The sequence below is a fragment of the Opisthocomus hoazin genome, chromosome 19, assembly GCF_030867145.1.
Source record: "Opisthocomus hoazin isolate bOpiHoa1 chromosome 19, bOpiHoa1.hap1, whole genome shotgun sequence".
In the NCBI taxonomy this organism is placed as follows: domain Eukaryota; kingdom Metazoa; phylum Chordata; class Aves; order Opisthocomiformes; family Opisthocomidae; genus Opisthocomus; species Opisthocomus hoazin.
This window is the reverse complement of record NC_134432.1, coordinates 8,256,942-8,274,213: the sequence shown is the minus strand read 5'-3', so window position 1 is coordinate 8,274,213 and position 17,272 is coordinate 8,256,942. Positions and strand designations below refer to the sequence as shown.

General features: G+C 51.2%; 1 protein-coding gene across 1 annotated transcript in view; it reads right to left on the bottom strand.

Annotated features, from left to right (window-relative positions):
- Positions 1-17,272, bottom strand: part of LOC142363607 (uncharacterized) — a 95,800-nt gene that overhangs the window by 35,043 nt on the left and 43,485 nt on the right. Inside the window, exons 6-7 of the mRNA XM_075439323.1 lie at positions 5,034-5,295; positions 4,539-4,948 (exon numbers count right to left, since the gene is read on the bottom strand). Of these exons, the coding sequence (XP_075295438.1) occupies positions 4,539-4,948; positions 5,034-5,295 (672 nt within the window). The remainder of the gene's footprint in view (positions 1-4,538; positions 4,949-5,033; positions 5,296-17,272) is intronic.

Here is a 17,272-nt window from a genome sequence, read left to right as displayed (position 1 = left end):
GTTCTGAGCTTGCAAACGGCGCTGTCTGAGCCAGGCAGCAAGCCTGGGAACCCACACGGAATTACACCACCCCAGCACAGACATGGCTGCATCCCCGTGACCATCGAGACAGCCCCGGCTTCGCAGCCTTGTGCTGGTGGGATGGGTAAAAAGGCCAAGCTGCAGATCCAGAAACAGCTTTGGCACTGAGGGATGCCTCACCAAGGGGAATTTCATCGCCTAAAACGCCCAGATCTGATGCCCACAGGGCTCCACAGCTCAGTTCCCCCTCCCTGAGGGCTGGGGACCGTGCCTCCTGAGCTTGGCTTGTGTATGGCACACGTTTGTGCCAAATGGCACACGCAGTGGCCGCGATGCTGGCAATTCTGTCTCATTTTCAGACCTTGGGTATTGCTGAGGGTGGCAAAACAAAGCAATTCCTGCCCCCTGTGCCCAGTATTAAAACATGCACCAGAATGGGCAGGGACCCCCTCCTGATGCCAAGCAGCCCCTCTATTTATCCACCCAGCACCCCTCCTTTAAGGAGCTGGATGCGTGTTGCTGAGAGACCAGTTCTGCAGGAAGGTTCTCAGTTGGGAGTTACTGGGATTTTACTGCGAGCACCACGTGCTCATTGCAAGGTGCCTGGGGACAGGCTCATCCTCTGCGCCCTGGGCACAGATATAAATCAGATCCTTCAGTAAGTCCTGCCTCCCCCGACCCCCCTCAAAGGAGCTATGGGGTCCAGTCACTTCTTCTGGGTGCAGCCTCTAGCCTATCTCCTGCGTGGACACCCGCTGCCCTCGGTCCACAGCTGCGATACACAGCAGCCGAGGGGGTGCCCAACGAACCCCTCCTCTAACACTGTCAGCAGCGGGTCACGGTGCTCCACCGAGGACACTGAAATGCAGCGGGACCCCCTCTGAGATGGCCAAAGAGCTGTTCCTCCTCCTGCTCCTCCCCAGGCGCTGGCCATGGCCACCCCCGGCGTGAACACCAACACTGCAAAGCCACCGTGCACTGTGCTGGTGCACGGCGGAGGGACAGGACCGACCCACGGGCACAACAGCACCCCTTGACATTTGACTTAAGCAGCTCCCAACCCGATGCCATTCTGTGCAAACCAAAATGAACAATTCGGAGCCCCGGGAACAACGAACCCAAGGGCTGTAACATTTCAGGAGAGAAAAACGGAAACCAATCTACGAGACCTCATCCAGAAGGCAGCTGGTGCTTTGCCCCGCAAACTGGGCACAGCACCGCTCCGCAGCACCGTCCCTGCTCCCGCGGTGTGACCCGACGGCAGAGCAGCGGGTGGCTCCTGGTAGGAAAGCGCGGAGAAAGCTTTGCATTTGCCCGTCGCCCGAGTTCACGCCATCCCCGACACCAGATGCCTCCAGCAGGATTCAATTTAAGGCTATGAATAGAAACTGCATCTCTGCTCCTAAACAGCCAGCACTAAGTCTGAGTAACAGAATCAACAACAACAAAAAAAGCAAAGCCTGTGGGGACGTACGGACAGCTGGGAACCCCCCGTGAAACTCTCTGCGAAAGCCAAGGAGCTTTTGAATACTGGCTACACAATGAAATCCCTGCAAGGAGGATTAGCAAGATCATAAAAATCAGCAGCTTTTAAAGTGAGAAACACTTTTGACTTCTCACAACACGTTGAGTTTTTCCCCACTGATCTCCAGTGCCTTTACAGTGGCTGATGACTGGGATGGGAAGTGAGGGCATGCTGCCTGCGGGGTCAACCCTCCATAAACACCCTGAAGGGCACAATCGGGAGATGACAGGATGATAAATACACCTCCATCCACGCCTCCCGACCGGAACAGCTACTCAGAGTGTTTTTGCAAAGGTCTAACAATCTCTGAGCGTAGCAAACCAGATGTACCTGAACCTGCACCGAGGGAGAAGACCCATCACGTGGTGGGGCAGGGCTGGAGGTCTGTGCCCCGCTGATTTCCCTGATTGACACTGCCAGGGAAAGAAGAGGAGAAAAACCCCACAGATGAAATCCATTATTTTCAAACCTTTCCTCTAAGGATAGTGAGAGATGTCACCTTCAGACAGCCATCCTGCCTTGGGCCCAGGTCCCAGTTGCAAGACTGCCTGAGGTGACACAGTAAGAGGGTGAGCCACAAGCCCAGCACACATCACCACCGCCGAAACCAGAGCTAAGGCAAAGTCCCATTCCCAAAGGAAAACCCCCAAATTCCTTTTAATGAGGTTCTCCAAGGCAAGGGCACCGAATCTTTGGTTTCCCTTCCACAGGATATATTTAAACACCCAAAGCATCAATCACACCTTTGCTGGCATCACCCTGAGCACTGGGCATGGTAGCACTGAGGCATGTGGGTATCAATTTGGGGTGCTTGGGCTTGGCAGCAGCCCCAAACAGGCTCTACATACCCAGACCCCCTAGAGCTCAGGACAGTCAAAGGGGCTTGGTGGGATGGAGACCCAAGGAGGCAGGGGGACCTCTGGGGACCAGCAGCAAGGGCAGAGCCCACCTGTCCTCAGCCCTGAGGAGTGGTAACAAAACATCAAGAAAGGCTGCCAGGCTCAGCACAGAATTTTAGCTGAAACAACAGCTCTAACCGTGCACGGCATGTGCCACTGCAGAGCTTCAAGCCTACACCTGCTTGCACCAGCATCTCAAACCCAAACTCCTCATCCTGGGATGGTGATGCTTGTACCTGTGCTTCCACCCAGGATGCTCTGGTATCAGTACAGGCTGGGGGATAGAGGGATGGAGAGCAGCCCTGCCGAGAAGGACCTGGGGCTACTGGTGGAAGAAAAGCTGGTCGTGAGTCAGCAATGTGCTCTGGCAGCCCAGAAGCCAACCATGCCCTGGGCTGCATCCCCAGCAGCGTGGGCACAGGGCAAGGGAGGGGATTCTGCCCCTCTGCCCCGCTCTGCTGAGACTCCCCAGGAGCCCTGCGTCCAGCTCTGGAGCCCTCAGCCCAGGACAGAGCTGGAGCTGTGGGAGCGGGGCCAGAGGAGACCCCAGCAATGACCCGAGGGCTGGAACCCCTCTGCTGGGAGGAAAGGCTGGGAGAGCTGGGGCTGCTCAGCCTGAGGAGGAGAAGACTGTGGGGAGACCTGACTGCGGCCTGCCAGGGCTTCAAGGGGGCTTAGAATAAAGCTGGAGAGGGACTTTTGACAAGGGTGTGTGGGGATAGGACAAGGGGTAACGGCTTCAAGCTGGATAAGGGTGGATTCAGATTAGATATAAAGAAGAAATTCTTCACCATGAGGGTAGTGGAAGGGGTCCCTGCCCACGGCAGGAGGGTGGATGATCTGGATGGTCTTTAAGGTCTCTTCCAACCCAAACCATTCTATCATTCTCCGACCAGGAGAAAATCCATCTCCATGCTTTCTACAGGGGGGAAAAAACAATTCCCTCCCGGCTGGGTCCCCTCCTTGCACTGCCTCCCCTCCTGCCAGCTGACAGCAGGGCTGTCACATGCTGTGACGTTTCCTCCACTCCCGAGATTTTTTCACCCTTCAGCATCTGTTCCTCTTGCTATTTTCTTCTACTTTTGCAGGCAATAGCTGCAGCAGCAAGGAGGTGGCTTGAGGGGGAAGCTAGCAGTCCTAAATTTAACCATTATCCTCCAAAGTCTGGCTCATCGATGACAAATTTAGTGCCAGGTCCCTCAAACACAGGCGTAAACCCAGCCGTGCGTGGAGACCTGCCCTGCAGCATCCAGAGGAACCCCAGGGCAGCCCCGAGCTCAGGGCATCCCGGCCGGCTTTCGCGTGGGTGTCTGCCCTGGGGGCAGGAGAAGGTGTCTGTGGTCATTTCTGGCAGTGGCACTGGGTAAATGAAACTCAATTTTCTAGAGGAACTGTTCAGAAAATTTAACCAAATTAGGGAAATCATTTTGGCAGAAGAAATAAGCATGGGAAAGTATATGAAAAATATTTCACTTACTTCTCAATGAAGACTGATGATTTCTCTAAAGATTTATCTAAGTTTAACATTTTTTTTAAATTTTCCCTTTTTTCATCCACTACAATAGATGAATAATCTGAAAAATAATTAAAACTTATTTCAAGACAAATGCAGTGCTCTCCTTTGAACCACCACAGACCTTGTGTGGTGTTGCAGTGGTAGAGAAGCAAAGGACAGCGATGCCAGCAGGGGCCACAGGCTGATGCCTGGGGGTTGCTGTGGGGACAGGGGCTGGAGCAGATGGCTTGGCCCCGTGCTGAGCCCCTCCGCCTGCCTCGGGGGAAGACCAGGGTGAAATGAAAACTGACAGCGTGGTTAAATGACTTGAGACCATCTCTAGGGCAGGGGGAATTAGGGAATCATCATCTCCTCTCAAGTTGCCAGTGAAGGTTCTTCTGGAACATCAACAAACCTTCACCGAGGGCCAGGCCGGTGCACAGCCCCACGCTGCCTGCACGGAGGTTTCCCTGCCCAGTTTCCCCCAGCAAGCTGCTGACACCGCAGCTCAGCAGCCTGCACCCACCAGCCGCTCTGGAGGGGAAGATGGACCACCACCCGTCCCTCCCCTCCCGCAGCCTTCACGTCCACCACTCACCGGCAGCCCCGGGGGTCCTGGCAGCCCCGGCGCTCCCAGCTTCACACGACCCTGCTGCCCATGTGCCACCGGCGAGATGGGGTGGCCAAGGCGGGCAGAACCATCCCTGAGCCCTGGGACGGAGGGGCTTGCTGCTACCGGAAGATGCTCTGGGACACCTGCCGCTGACCCTGTCTCCAGGGCACCTTTGGCCACGTTTCCTTTGGGGACAGCTGCCTGATGTGCCGATGGGGAGACCTTCGTGAAGGTGGCAGGCACATCCAGGTCAATGACAGCATCGCCGGGTTTGCCAGGAGAGAGCTGCCGCCGGGTACCCACATCGCCCGTCAGCTTCTCCGTGGTGATGTTCTCCTCCCGGGGGTCGGAGGCACGTTCCTTCTTGGCTGCTCTGTGTGTTTTGATGGAGGGTCCTGGGTGGATAGAAGCACCATCAGGTAACCCAGACATTGCAACAGTGTGCAGGAGAAATGGAGAAAACCATGACGGCGGACTCACCGGAGCGACCAGCTACCCATGGGCTGCTCCTGCCGAGCCCTGGCCTGCCGGGGCCAGTGATTTTATTGTAGGTGGAGTTCAACAGCTCAAAGCCTTCATCCTCGATAGAAAGGTTGCCCTCCTCCTCCTCAGCTGATGGCATCTCCATATCAGAGAATGAATTCAGGGCATTCCCATCAGGCTGGAGGTTGGGGGTCTCCTGAGCATTCTCCCATGTCCAAGGTGGCCTCAGGGTCAAATCTGAATTGGTGAGTCTGGAGTCCTGAAAAGAAAGAAGGAAAAAAATGAAATTTGAAGTTTTCACTTGTTTTCCCCCCTTTGCTGCTCAACACACATGTGCTTCTTAATTTCCCACGTGCACGAATGCTGCTGTGGGGGACGAAGCAGCTCACGCCTTGTGAGCCCCAGGCAGAAGCCCCGAGCTCCAGGACAGCTCTTCAGCAAGGGGCAGGTCAGTTCGGCCACCCACACCACAAAGCTCGCCCTCCACAAGGGACACGAGCCAGCTGTCGGCGCAGCCACACTAACACAAACCTCCTTCTCACAGTCCCACTGCAATGATCCGCCCCCCCAGTTTTCTATGCTGCAGGGGCATCAAGAGCAAAGCCCACAGCCTAATGACACAAATCCAAGCTTAAGAGCAATTACTAAAACAATTAAAGCAAATGTACACAGTTACACCGGGGATCATTTTGCCCCTTTGGCCTCTGATCTTGCTGTTTCTGCATATTTCGAGGCTCCTGGTAGTCTCGGGGGAATGGCACAGGCAGGTCGGAGAGGAGCTTGCAGCCCCCCCAACACATCTTCCCAACTGAGCTGCTGCAATAGTGCTGCTGGCAGCTCTCCAAGGGCCAGGAAGGGAAGGCAGACACAAGCCGAAGCGGAGCCTCCTGGATGCTTGCGGCAAATTAATTTCAGGCAGTGGCTTGCAAGGGACTCGCTCTGTCTTCAGCTGCCACGTTAAATGGTCCCTGAAGGACACCGCAGGTCACGACAGTCTTTCAGCCCTACAACTACCAGCAGAGCCCAGGCACCACCCATGGGTGGAGGAAAACTGCAATGCTGGTAGAAATATCTACGCTCAAGACAAAAGCACTGAGTGTGAGAAAGGACTCAAACTTTAGAGAGTTACCTGCATTTTAAAGGGACATCAGTTCTACACCCAGCACCAGTGTAGGTGTCTCAGACTGGGCTTGCACACTGAGCCATAGGTGCACAGACCAGGGCTGGGTTGGTTGGTGGGTGTGAAGGACCTTTGCCTCTCCTGGAACAGCTGGCAACGTTTCCATCACCCCTGCACGCCCACCACCCCTTGCTCAGAGCTTGCTCTGCCCTCCCACGGGAGCATGAACAACCCGGCACATGGCACCGAGATGAGCTGGTGGGACCTCAGCGCTGGCTGGTGGTTCCTTGGGGCTGGTGCCATGCAGCTGATGAAGAGATAGTCTGCGAGAAGTCACTAGAGGGAGATGCAGGCCCACGCTTGCCTTGCGGGGCTGCAGAAGTGGAGCAGAGAGGTACAAGGAGATACAGAGCATCCTTCCCATTGCCCTTCCCATCCTATCTTCTGTTGATTGAACTCATTACTTGGCTCCGATTCTGCTCTGCACCCCGGACCCGAGATGCAGGCTTCCTTGGGAGCACCAAGGTGGATTAGCATGAACAGCAAGTAGAAGCTCCAAAGGCAGCAGGAGCTGCTGAAGATTTGCACTGCTGCTGGATGTCATGCCATCAGATTGGAGGTTTCCAAACTCTGCCCCCATCCCATCCTAAGTTGGGACAACAAGTGAAAATTTTCATTTTTCACTTTTCAAATGCCAAGTTTGAAGATTTTCTAAAAACAGATGAAATGCTTTGCTCCCAATTGTGAAAACTTTTTTGGGGGGAGTCTTGTCTTTGTTATATATAATTTTTTATAATTTACTTTGAATTCAAGCTCACGTGCAAGTGATTTTATAAGCTAAAACCCATCTCAAACCAGAAAAAAACATTTTTTTTTTTTTACATGTTAAAATGAAGTATTTTGACAACCTTTTTTCCCCCTTCCAAATGCCAAAGAGACTCTTTCCCCACAAGAAGTTCTAACTAGGGCAAATCAGCATCCTCCTAAAAAATGAGCAGTGCCAAGAACTACTGCTGATACCAGCCATGGACACAACCCCTGGACACCTCCAGAGAGTATCTCCACCCTCATGCCCACAGGAGGAGGATGGCCAGGCCCACAGTGCACCCATTTGCATTCGTTCCTCTGACCTTGTGGTAGGTAAACACATGAGGGTTGTATCCAAGACTACGGGGATATACCAGGAGAACCCACCCTGGGTCACATCCAGGTCTCACGCTACTTGACCCTGGTGCTCTTTCACCCCTGCAGCTGCAACTGAGAAGGGCTTAAGGCCAACCACTCCTGACTCCCCTTGAAGCCATAATACTCACCCAAAGAGACAATATTTTTCTGAGCCAAGACAGTCTCTGTGTATAGAGGCGTTTGGAAAAACAGGAATATTCCGACTTCCTCAGCCCTTAACACAAATTTTTCACCCCACTTGCAGACAGAGACTTGACCCCCCAAAGGGAGGGGCAATGGCAATGTCGATGTGTGGGTGTTACTCTGGCCAGCACTATGTCCCAAGCCAAAGGACCAGTATTCCTCTGTCGCCAGGATTTTTATGCCCCAAATGGCATCACTAGCCATATTTTTAAAGAACAGCATCTACAGCACGTATGAAGTAGGCAAGTGGCAATCTATCACCAAGGAGAAAGGGCTGAGAAAGGTCAGGATGAGGTGGAAAAGACAAAAAGCAAAGGAAACTGAGATGGCAAGTGGGAAAGCAAAGACCAGAGGTGACCAGCCAGCCCCTCTCTCCTCAGAGACCTCTAACGAGGACCTGTGGTCCTGCCTTGCAGGCTGGAAAAACCCTTGGATGTCACTGAAGAGTAAAACACATAAAACAGGAGAGATGGAAGAAGTGATTTAGAAAAGGAAAAGACAAGCCTAATTCATCTCCCGCCAGCTCCCTTTAGCAATTGGATGCTCTCGGATTTTTCCCTTGGGCACTACCCAGCCCACACTCCGATCTCCAGGCGAGCTCATCGCCATCGCAGCCCTGAGGAGCGAAGGAAGCTACAGACTGTGTTTCCTGAACAGCACGTGGTGTCTGCATGAAATTCCAGGGTACTGAGGGAAGTAAGCAGCAAAAGCTCTGCGTAAAGTCATCAGAGCAAATCACCTGAAGGGGACAGGCTGCAATGAAGCTGTTTTCATCCAGAGAAATGCTAATGTACAACGAATGAGCCTGCAGAGTTTGGAACAAATTAAAACATGCTGCCAATTAAATCACAGTGGTTTTCCTGCCTTCGAGGTGGAGGGAAATCAGGCTTCAAATCCTGAGAGCAGGGGAGCAGCCAGTGCTGCCCATCTGCAGCATGGTCAGGCTGGACCTGAAGCATCACGGCAAGCTCTCGAGTGCGGCCAGCTGGCATCTCCCTGCCCTTGGCCAAGCATCCCACCAGCCCATGCCCTCTGCTCAGACATGGGAGCCTGGGGAGCTGCTGGCAGCGGTCGGCCCGAGGAAGCGCTTGAGGGCTAGGCAAAGCTCCGCACGTGGACACACCGCACTGCATTAGAATTGCTCTGAATTGTTTCTTTTTGGTGCTGGAGTAGTTTTCAGGCAGATCAGGGAGCTGCGCTGATCTGCCCTGCGGTTCACAGAGCACAGTGCTGAGGGGGAGACTGCTGGGAACGGGTCCTCAGGGCAGGACAAGCCCTTTCCCTGCCGCTCTTAGGAGAGGGCTTATCAGAAACTCCGTCCAGGAGGTCGCACCTTTCCAGCAGGTGGTCTTGTGGTTTAGTTTAAACCTTCACAAATGTTAGAAAATAACCACGGAGAGATCATCCCTCCCCTGCAATAGCATCCACAAGGCCCAGAGAGCAAACCAGCACAGCCCCGCCAGCCCCCTTCTCCTCTATAACGCTACGGCACACCCACAAACCCTACAGCCTCTCTCACAGAGGTAAGATCCAGATTGTGAGGAAAACACAGACATCAGCTTGTAAACCCCTCAGGCATTTTTTTTGAACCCCAGAGTTGCTGGAACAAGGTCTGAACCCACGTAGCGTGTGGGAGGGTGAAGACAGAGCTGCCAGGCATCAGCTCTATCCACGGCAAGGTCAGATTCGCAGTCCCCTATGGCAGTACAGGCCCTCAGGAGGACAAGGTAGGATCCTCCGGTGCTTCCCCACCACGCACATTATCAGGTATACGCCTTTGCTCCCCCTGCAATTGGGTTCAAGGCAAAACAGGGCTGTGAAAAGAGAGTTGAGGAAAGGCAGAAACTTGCCCTCACTACAATGGGCTTTTTCCCCCTCCATCTCCATTTTGTAGCCCCTTTGCACACAGCACTGTTCTTTCTGCCCTTTTTCCTTGCCGCGCAGCACTGCTGACTCTCAGGGAGAGGGGCCCCAAGGGATTAGCGACAGGTTGTGGTAAAGGCAGGCACTACTCATCCAGGCTAGCCCCTGCGTACCCACGCATCGCCCAGCCGATGCAGACCATCAGCTCCCTGAAATCAATTAGTCTGCCCAAATATACCAGGATCAGATTCAGTTCTGTGAGCATAAAACCCTGCAGAGGCTCCTGCAATGTAAGGTACCAGCCAGACTTCAAATGTAGTGAAGAGTCCACACTATCATTAGCTTTAAGTAACTTGGTTTCTGGTCCTGTTTCTATTTAGGCAGGATGACTGCGAGCTGGTGGTGGTCAGTAAAGAGCTGCAACACACAGACCCTAAAAAAGCACTCTTTTTTTAAACTAATACCATTAAAAAATCCCCTAGTTTATTTTACAAAGGTCTTTCGGGCAAGAAATCAAATATAGCGCTGCAGAAAAAGCATCCTGGCTAACACTCGACTCCATCATTTGCACATCTTAAAAATGGTTTAGCTGTTAATTACGAACAACTGCATTCCCTGCAAGGTCACCTTCCCACAGGGGACACGAGAGGAGCCAAAGGGGATCCAGAGGGACCTGCAGGCAGTTGGTTGCCCTTCCTCAGCCCAGCCTAGCACTGTGGGGGTGATTCCTTGCCCACCCCCTGCAACAGGACCCACATCCACCTCGGGAAGGGAACCGGAGAGCACAGGGCAGACCCACAGACAAGGTGTCCTTGGCTGTACCCACAAACCCCTCAACAGACCCACAAAGCTCACGCTTGGCCACAGATACCACTGCTGTCCATCTGCCCAGCACCCAGCTCCTGTGGCTTGTCCAGGAGGAGTTTCTGGGTAGTCTAAGATGCTAATTGCTCCTCTTAACGCACTCCAATTAGCAGCCACTAGCTCACTTTCCTCCCTGAACAATGCAGTCCACAGCCTGCATAATTTGGTAGCAAACCACGGCAAAACCAGCAGCAGCTCCATTTCACACACTCCAACATCTGCCCAGAAAATAGATTTAATATTATTTGTAAACCTCCAAATCCAACAGCCAGGAGTCTGGAGAAGGGCATTTGAAAAGTGAAAGGGGCTGCAGCGACATCCTGGGGGGAGGCAGAGGGAGTTCATGTACCTCCCACCCTCATCCTGGCACAAAGCAGGCTCGGAGGAGAGGACCAGGCAGCAGATGCTCCTCCACGAGCCTCTTCCTGCAGCCGTGCAGCCACGCACGGTAATTAAACCCTCTGCAATCCCAACTGCATGATTCCATTTTGGGTTTGGCATAGTAAACGCAACAAGAAACGAGAGTTGGTGGGGGCAGGGACTTGGCCTATTTGTAAGTTCCAATTAATAGAGTTTTAAAAAATTGACTCGTTCCTGGTTAGCTTTGGGTTTTGCTATATCTAGTCCTATTGTGTAGCAGGGGTGCAGAGGAACTCTTCAGCTACCCCCAATTTATTGGTTTTTCATTTTGTAACCAAACTTTTCATCCATCAACAGACCTGAAGCAACTCAGGACATCAAGAAAGGGCTTTTCAATATGGAAGTGAACATAGATTGATGCAGGAAACTCCACAACAGGCATTTTCTCCTTTCATTTAATGAGGCACTGACAACTTTTTGGGGAAAAGAGGGGCTTTTCACCTCCAAGCTCCATCCTGGAGACCACAGACATCACCACCACTCCCAGTCCAAACCCCAAGCAGGGAATGCAGCTCCAGCTGAGCCAAGCAGGCACCCACCAAGACCTGGGGTTACAGGAGACCCACTGGCTTCACAACAGCCCTGCTCTCACCTGGAGCTTCCTTCTAGCCAAGGCCTTTGCTAATAATTAACAGTAAGTCAAGGAAATAAAAGCACCCAACAGAGCCATAAAAGGGAGGATCTGGGCCCTAGATCAAAAGTGCACACTGCCCAGGGAGCTGAGGGAAGGTGCAGAGGGTAGGAGCAGCTCAAGGCTTTCCCACTGCAGGGATTCAACAGTTTCACAAAAGACAAGAACAGACAAGTTTAAGGCAAGAGCTGCTACAGCAAGAGAAAAACCTTGCTGGACGATTTCACATTCCCTGCTCGCATGCAGAGGAGGTCACACGCAGAGCCAGCTGTACACATCCATCTCTAAAACAAAAACCAAGGCACAATATCCAGGGGTTTACTGCACAAGGAGCATCTCGGGGGTGAGCAGTGGTCTGCCCCGGTCCCCAGTGCCCACTGACTGGGAGGTGCTCACAGGTTTTTCAGGGCATTTTCTGATCTGCAGCACTGGCTGCTGCCATGGAGACCGGGCTCGGGTTTCCACGGGCTGCCATGTGAATGCCTGTAGCAGGAAAGCTCTTAAAATCAATGGGCTGTTACATGGAAGTCTTGTTTTTAATTTTGCTGTTAAACTGCTAAAAAAGAGGCCACCTGATGCATAGATGTACCTTGAAGTCCCAGGCAAAGAGGCTGCAAGGTTCCCATCAAAGCCATTAAAATAAATCAGTGGAGGCATCGCTCCACTCAGGAAACCAGAGGAGAGGTTTCTAAACACCCTCCCTTCACCCCATCACACACAACCGTAGACATCCTCACACTGTCCCCCCAGAGATGCTGGCACATGCTTGTAAAAGCTTGCCTGAAGGCCAAATAAAATTGAGTCCTTGATGGAACCAAGCCTGCCCTGGCATCACCCTCCATCCCACATGCCAGGCCTCCACCCCAGCCCAGCCACACTCAGCTGGAAGGGAGGGTTTGCTCAAAGCTTGGAGCCTGCATCCGTGCAGCATCACCATGGCCCTCCCTGCCCAGCTGTGGTGGTGTGACCACTGCTCAGCCCCACAGAGGAAGCCGTGCTGCCAAGGTGTCCTGCGAAGTCTGAGGAGCCCCTTTGGATAGAACATCAACAGCCCTATTCCTCATTTTTATGCCCCAGACAAGCTCCTAAGAAGGGGACAAATGCCAGCAGAGATGCACAACCTCCTGGGTGGCTGTCACCTGGGGACAGCAGCTGCCTTGAAGGGAGCAAGGTGAATATTTCTTCTCTGTGCAGCTGTCCCTGGAGGGAATAAAAACCATAGCCACTTGTTTAGCGAGTTGAAATAAAGAATTTAGTTTTTTCTTCCAGAAATTAAATTGCAAATTAGTGTGGTTTTGATGTTAACTTCTTTGTTGCTTTTGGGAGATTTCTGATTAAAAACAATCTTGAAATATAGATTTAATGGTGAGAAAAAAAGAAAAAAAAATCAGAGTACTTCAGCTTTCCAGCATGACCTGTATTTCTCCCTCCAACTAATTCTGCCAGTTTTGATCCAAAGTGCTAATTTCATTAAAACACATTTTGCAACAAATGAAACTACTGTATTGAAAAGTTTCAGCTACAGCCATTTGTAAGGGAACTTGGTGCCTCATTCTGTACATCTTGAAGAGGAAAATTAATGAAAGATATCAGCACCTCTCTGCTCCATGGGGAGGCCTGGATGATTAAGCCCATTGGCATCAATAGCCAGAAATCATTCACCAGGCAGAGGACAAGGGGAGGCCTGGCTTAAAGAGATGCTGGAGACCCTGCCTTGCGAAAACAACTCTGTAAAGCCAAAGATTCAAAAGGCAGTTCTTCAAAGGGAAGTTACCTGTGGATAAGACATCTAGGCACTGCTGGCAGATGGCATCAGGTGAGGAAGAGTATGGTGGGAAGCCAGGGCTTACAGCCTGAGCTCTGTCCCCCACTTTCCTAAAACACCGGGTTCAAACGCTGTTTTTACCAGATGCCCAGACGTTATTAACCACAAGCTGTGAGGCACTGCAGGGGCAGGAGCTGAAGCATTCGGGTGTTTGGTAGGTGAAGCCAGCACAGAACAAATCCCCGGGACACCCACCAGCCAGAGGATGCCAGCTCCCAGCGGGAAGCTGGGGTCCAGCCCTGACAGCCTGCACTATGCTGAATTCCTCTACATTCCAGACAAGCATTTTTTAATTCAGCTCCAATGTCCAGCATGGGAAACGTCTATACTGGAAACTCTCATCTGGTGAGCTCAGGGGAAACAGGTCTCTGAGCTAAAAGTTACTGGTCTCTTAGGCACAAGTAATCATGACTGAATTATATTGGTTCTGTGTAAACAGAACAAAAAGCCAAAATCAATAGCATACATGCTTGCTCCTTTAAATAGGCCAAATTTAGAGAAGAACCAGCTGAGAAAGACAAACTGGGAACTGCTTTAAACAGCTCAGGAGTTGTCCAAAATCAGGAGAGTTGAGGCAGAAGGCATGCGGGTTTAAAACCCCCAGAAGTTAGATATGGGAGGCAGGGAATGAACACAAATTGAAAGCAGCCATTAAGGATGATAAAACACAAGAAAAAAGGAATTGGCATGTGATAAGCAATGCAGAGTCTACAACTTGCAGAACAATCGACTTGGACAAGGAAAACAAAGACAGGAGAAGCCTCTGACCCGGCCATCCTTCCCTGCAGCACAAGGTCCCACCACAGCCACGTGGAAGCTGCCGAACTGCCAGCAGCGGCATGGGACGACAGAGCCAGAGAAGCCGCGTTTCTGTCCACGTTTGGGAAAATCCAGATGACATAGCCAGATGACAATGAAATACTTTCCATTCCAGAAGTGACAAGGAGGAGGGGTTTCTCAATCCCGTCCCAATAACTCCAACTAAAAAGCGTTAAAATAGCAGGCTCCCCTGAACACGAGCAATGATTTTTCAGTTTGGCTCAGAAAGCTGGGGAAGCTCCAGAGAACTGGGAAAAGGCTTTATGTTGTGCCAATATGCAAAAAAATAAAAGGCAAACAAGAGGCCTTGAGTAATTACAGACCTCTTCCCTCAAGCCTAAGCCCAAGCAAAACAATCGAGCAACTGATATAGGACTCATTAATAAAAAAACCACAGATAACGTAATTAATGCCATGGTTTTGAAAAGAGTTGCCATGTAACTAACTTGGTGTCTTGCCTGAATAGATTCAAAGTGTTTTGCTGACCAAGATAACAGTGTTGATGTAATGATCCTAGACTTCTGTAGGGCTTTTCAGTTGGTCTGGCTTGATAAACATGATCCAAAAACTCAACTGACTTCCTAAATGGCAAACAGGTTAAACCCCAGCTTGGAGCATGCCCATCTACAGGAGCCCAGACAACCAGCGTAACATGCTGCCCTGGTTTTTAGCTAGGTCAGGCTAGGTAAAACATATTTCGAAAGCTTAGTGTCTTTTCTCAGGAAACACGTTTTTGTTCTTCTGTCCAACAAAGGTACAATATGATTTACAAGCTCAAGATCAAAGAAAGACAATTGTAAAATATTTTTTCCAGCACATCCTAGCATCAAGCCCCTGGAAGAGGCTTGGTCATGCGAAAGCTGAAAACTGAGGCTGGACTCCTTGCTAAGCAAGCTACACTGATTTAAAGGAAGAATAATTGCCAGGAAATCCTACGGGCCAGGCTCAGCAGTAGATCAGGTCAGACATCATTATACCTTTGGATCTGCAGCATCCACAGCAAGAGTCTGGGAAGGGAAACTCTTTCTGGTGTTCAACATAGACTCCCTCCGTTCCACACCGGCCCTTGCTCCCTCGGAGAGGTGCACAGGCCTGCAGCCCTCCGCTGAGGCATCACCCTGTCCTTCTCCAGTGGCTTCGGGCCAGAAGCACAGGAGACATTTGCTCAGTCAGAACTGGAACAGCTCAGCCCAGTGATACCCCCCATCACTGCTTTGTGCAACCAAGGGCAGAAATTTTTGCTCACAAGTTTCATATATGGCACCTGGGTGCTGGATTTAGGAAGTGAATATGTTGGAAGCCTAAATTATACACAAGATACACAATTTCTTTTTGGAGGTCCATGCGAGATGCCTCAGCAGCACCTTGTTTTCACAGGGGGATGGTCCAGGACTCCCTGATCCTACCCAGGCACTCAAACCAAAGCAACCTGAAAGCCTGAACACCCCTGCAAGCTCCACATCCAGGGGCCACGTTCAGACTGGAAAGACTCTGAAGGACTCCCAGTGTTCCCTGTCACTCTCAAACACCACAAGTGCCTCCCCTCCAACAGCCTTTTGGAGCAAAACCAAGCAAAACCCATTTCTCCGTGACCCTCGGGCAGAGAGTAGCCCTGCGGGCATTGCACGAAGGAGACGTGGCTGCCCCAAGCACACAGCCATGAACCTGCAGCAGGACACGAGGCACTGGAGGGAAGAGCAATGCCCCATAAAGTTGCTCCAGCAGGAGCAGAGAAGCTACCGACAAAGCCAAGCCCTTGCCGCAATACTTCTGGCATATGGCAAGCCATAAAAGTCAGCAAGGGCACAAAAACTGAACCCAGGCAGAAGGTCAGACCATAAAAGGTTGAAGAGTAGCTGTAATTCTCACTACAGGATGCCTCATGGCTTGGCTAGATGGAATAGCACTGTATTTCTTTGACATGGGGTGGTGGTTAAAAGCCACTGCAGTTCAGATCAATATATCCCGTATCTCCTTTATCACACAGTGGATTTGAAGTGCAGTAAATTATCCATAGACACCTTATCCTACCCGAGAAACTGGTTTCAGAGATCTTCAGATGACTGAGATAGTAGAGCTGTCAGAAGCAAGAACCACCATCTCAGGATAACCCTCGAGAGCAATGGAGACATTGCTGGGCTGAAGCCACCAGTCACACTTCCCCCACCAGCCTTCCCTGCAAACCCACAGGGATATTTGGGATGAGCCTGGGTTATCCAAGGAGCTGGCAGCCCAACAGGTCAAGGAAACCAGTGGGGTGGAGGAGCAGCAGTTCCACTGTGAGGGCTTGTCTTCATCAGGCAGGAGGAACCAAGCGCAAGCCTTTTGTGACAGGTATTTTAAAGCCCAGCATGCAGAGTACGTAGGTCTCCTGATTCCTGCAGGCTTCAGACTGCTCTGATTTTAAAAGGAAGGATACTCTGGCCGTACTTCAATATTAAGCAAAGGTGCTAACAAGAAATTAGCAACTAAATCTCCATTTACTGCTTTCAAAACTTATCTTTAAGATGGACCTTCCTCCTAAAGTTTAAGTAGAGCCAGCATTTCATTTGCCATAAAAAACCCCAAGTTTTTTCCTTCTTTGCACACGAATTCTTTTGATCAAGAGGGCCACACTGTGATTTACTTTGACTGGAATGTTTCTTGGTATGATCAAAAACTAACAACAAAGTCCTGTAAAGTAAGATCTTTGTATATTGTATTTGTAAAAACATCAACAAAAAAAATAGCTTCAGTTAAAACTAAGACTTCGTAACACAAACCTCACAAAAAAATAACGGTAATGTCCAAGTTCGTTTTGCTCCATGTTCTCCACTGCCACCAAGCATTGCCTGAGCCAGCAGAAATATGCACTCATGAATCGTGCCGTACAGGAGCATCTCCTCCTGCTTAAGCATGTGCAAAACCAGGAGCAGAGACAGGCGCTTGCCCAGCACACTCTTCTGGTTCAGTTGGCCTCCTGCTCCCTGGAAGCGTTTCTGACAAACTGCTTGCCAGGAGCTCCCCAGCTGCTGGTGGGCACACATCGTAAAGCCAGTACCAGCCTCACCCCACAAGCTCCCTCCCAGGCTGAAGGACAGCCTGAAGTCTGCCCAGGCATTCCTACCAGCCCATCACCATGGATTCAGGCTGCCTGCTAACCGGAAAGATGCCACGCTGCAAAGCAAGAATCTCGCCAAGCTCTAACAGCAGAGCCCAGGCTGAAAATTTTAAATCCTTGCAGAAGTGCACAGATGCTAAGAGACCTGCCTTGGGTTTTTTAGTTATGAAGACCAAGGAACATGGCAAGGAGGAGGAACAAGCGTCCCTGCTGCTGAAACGCTGTA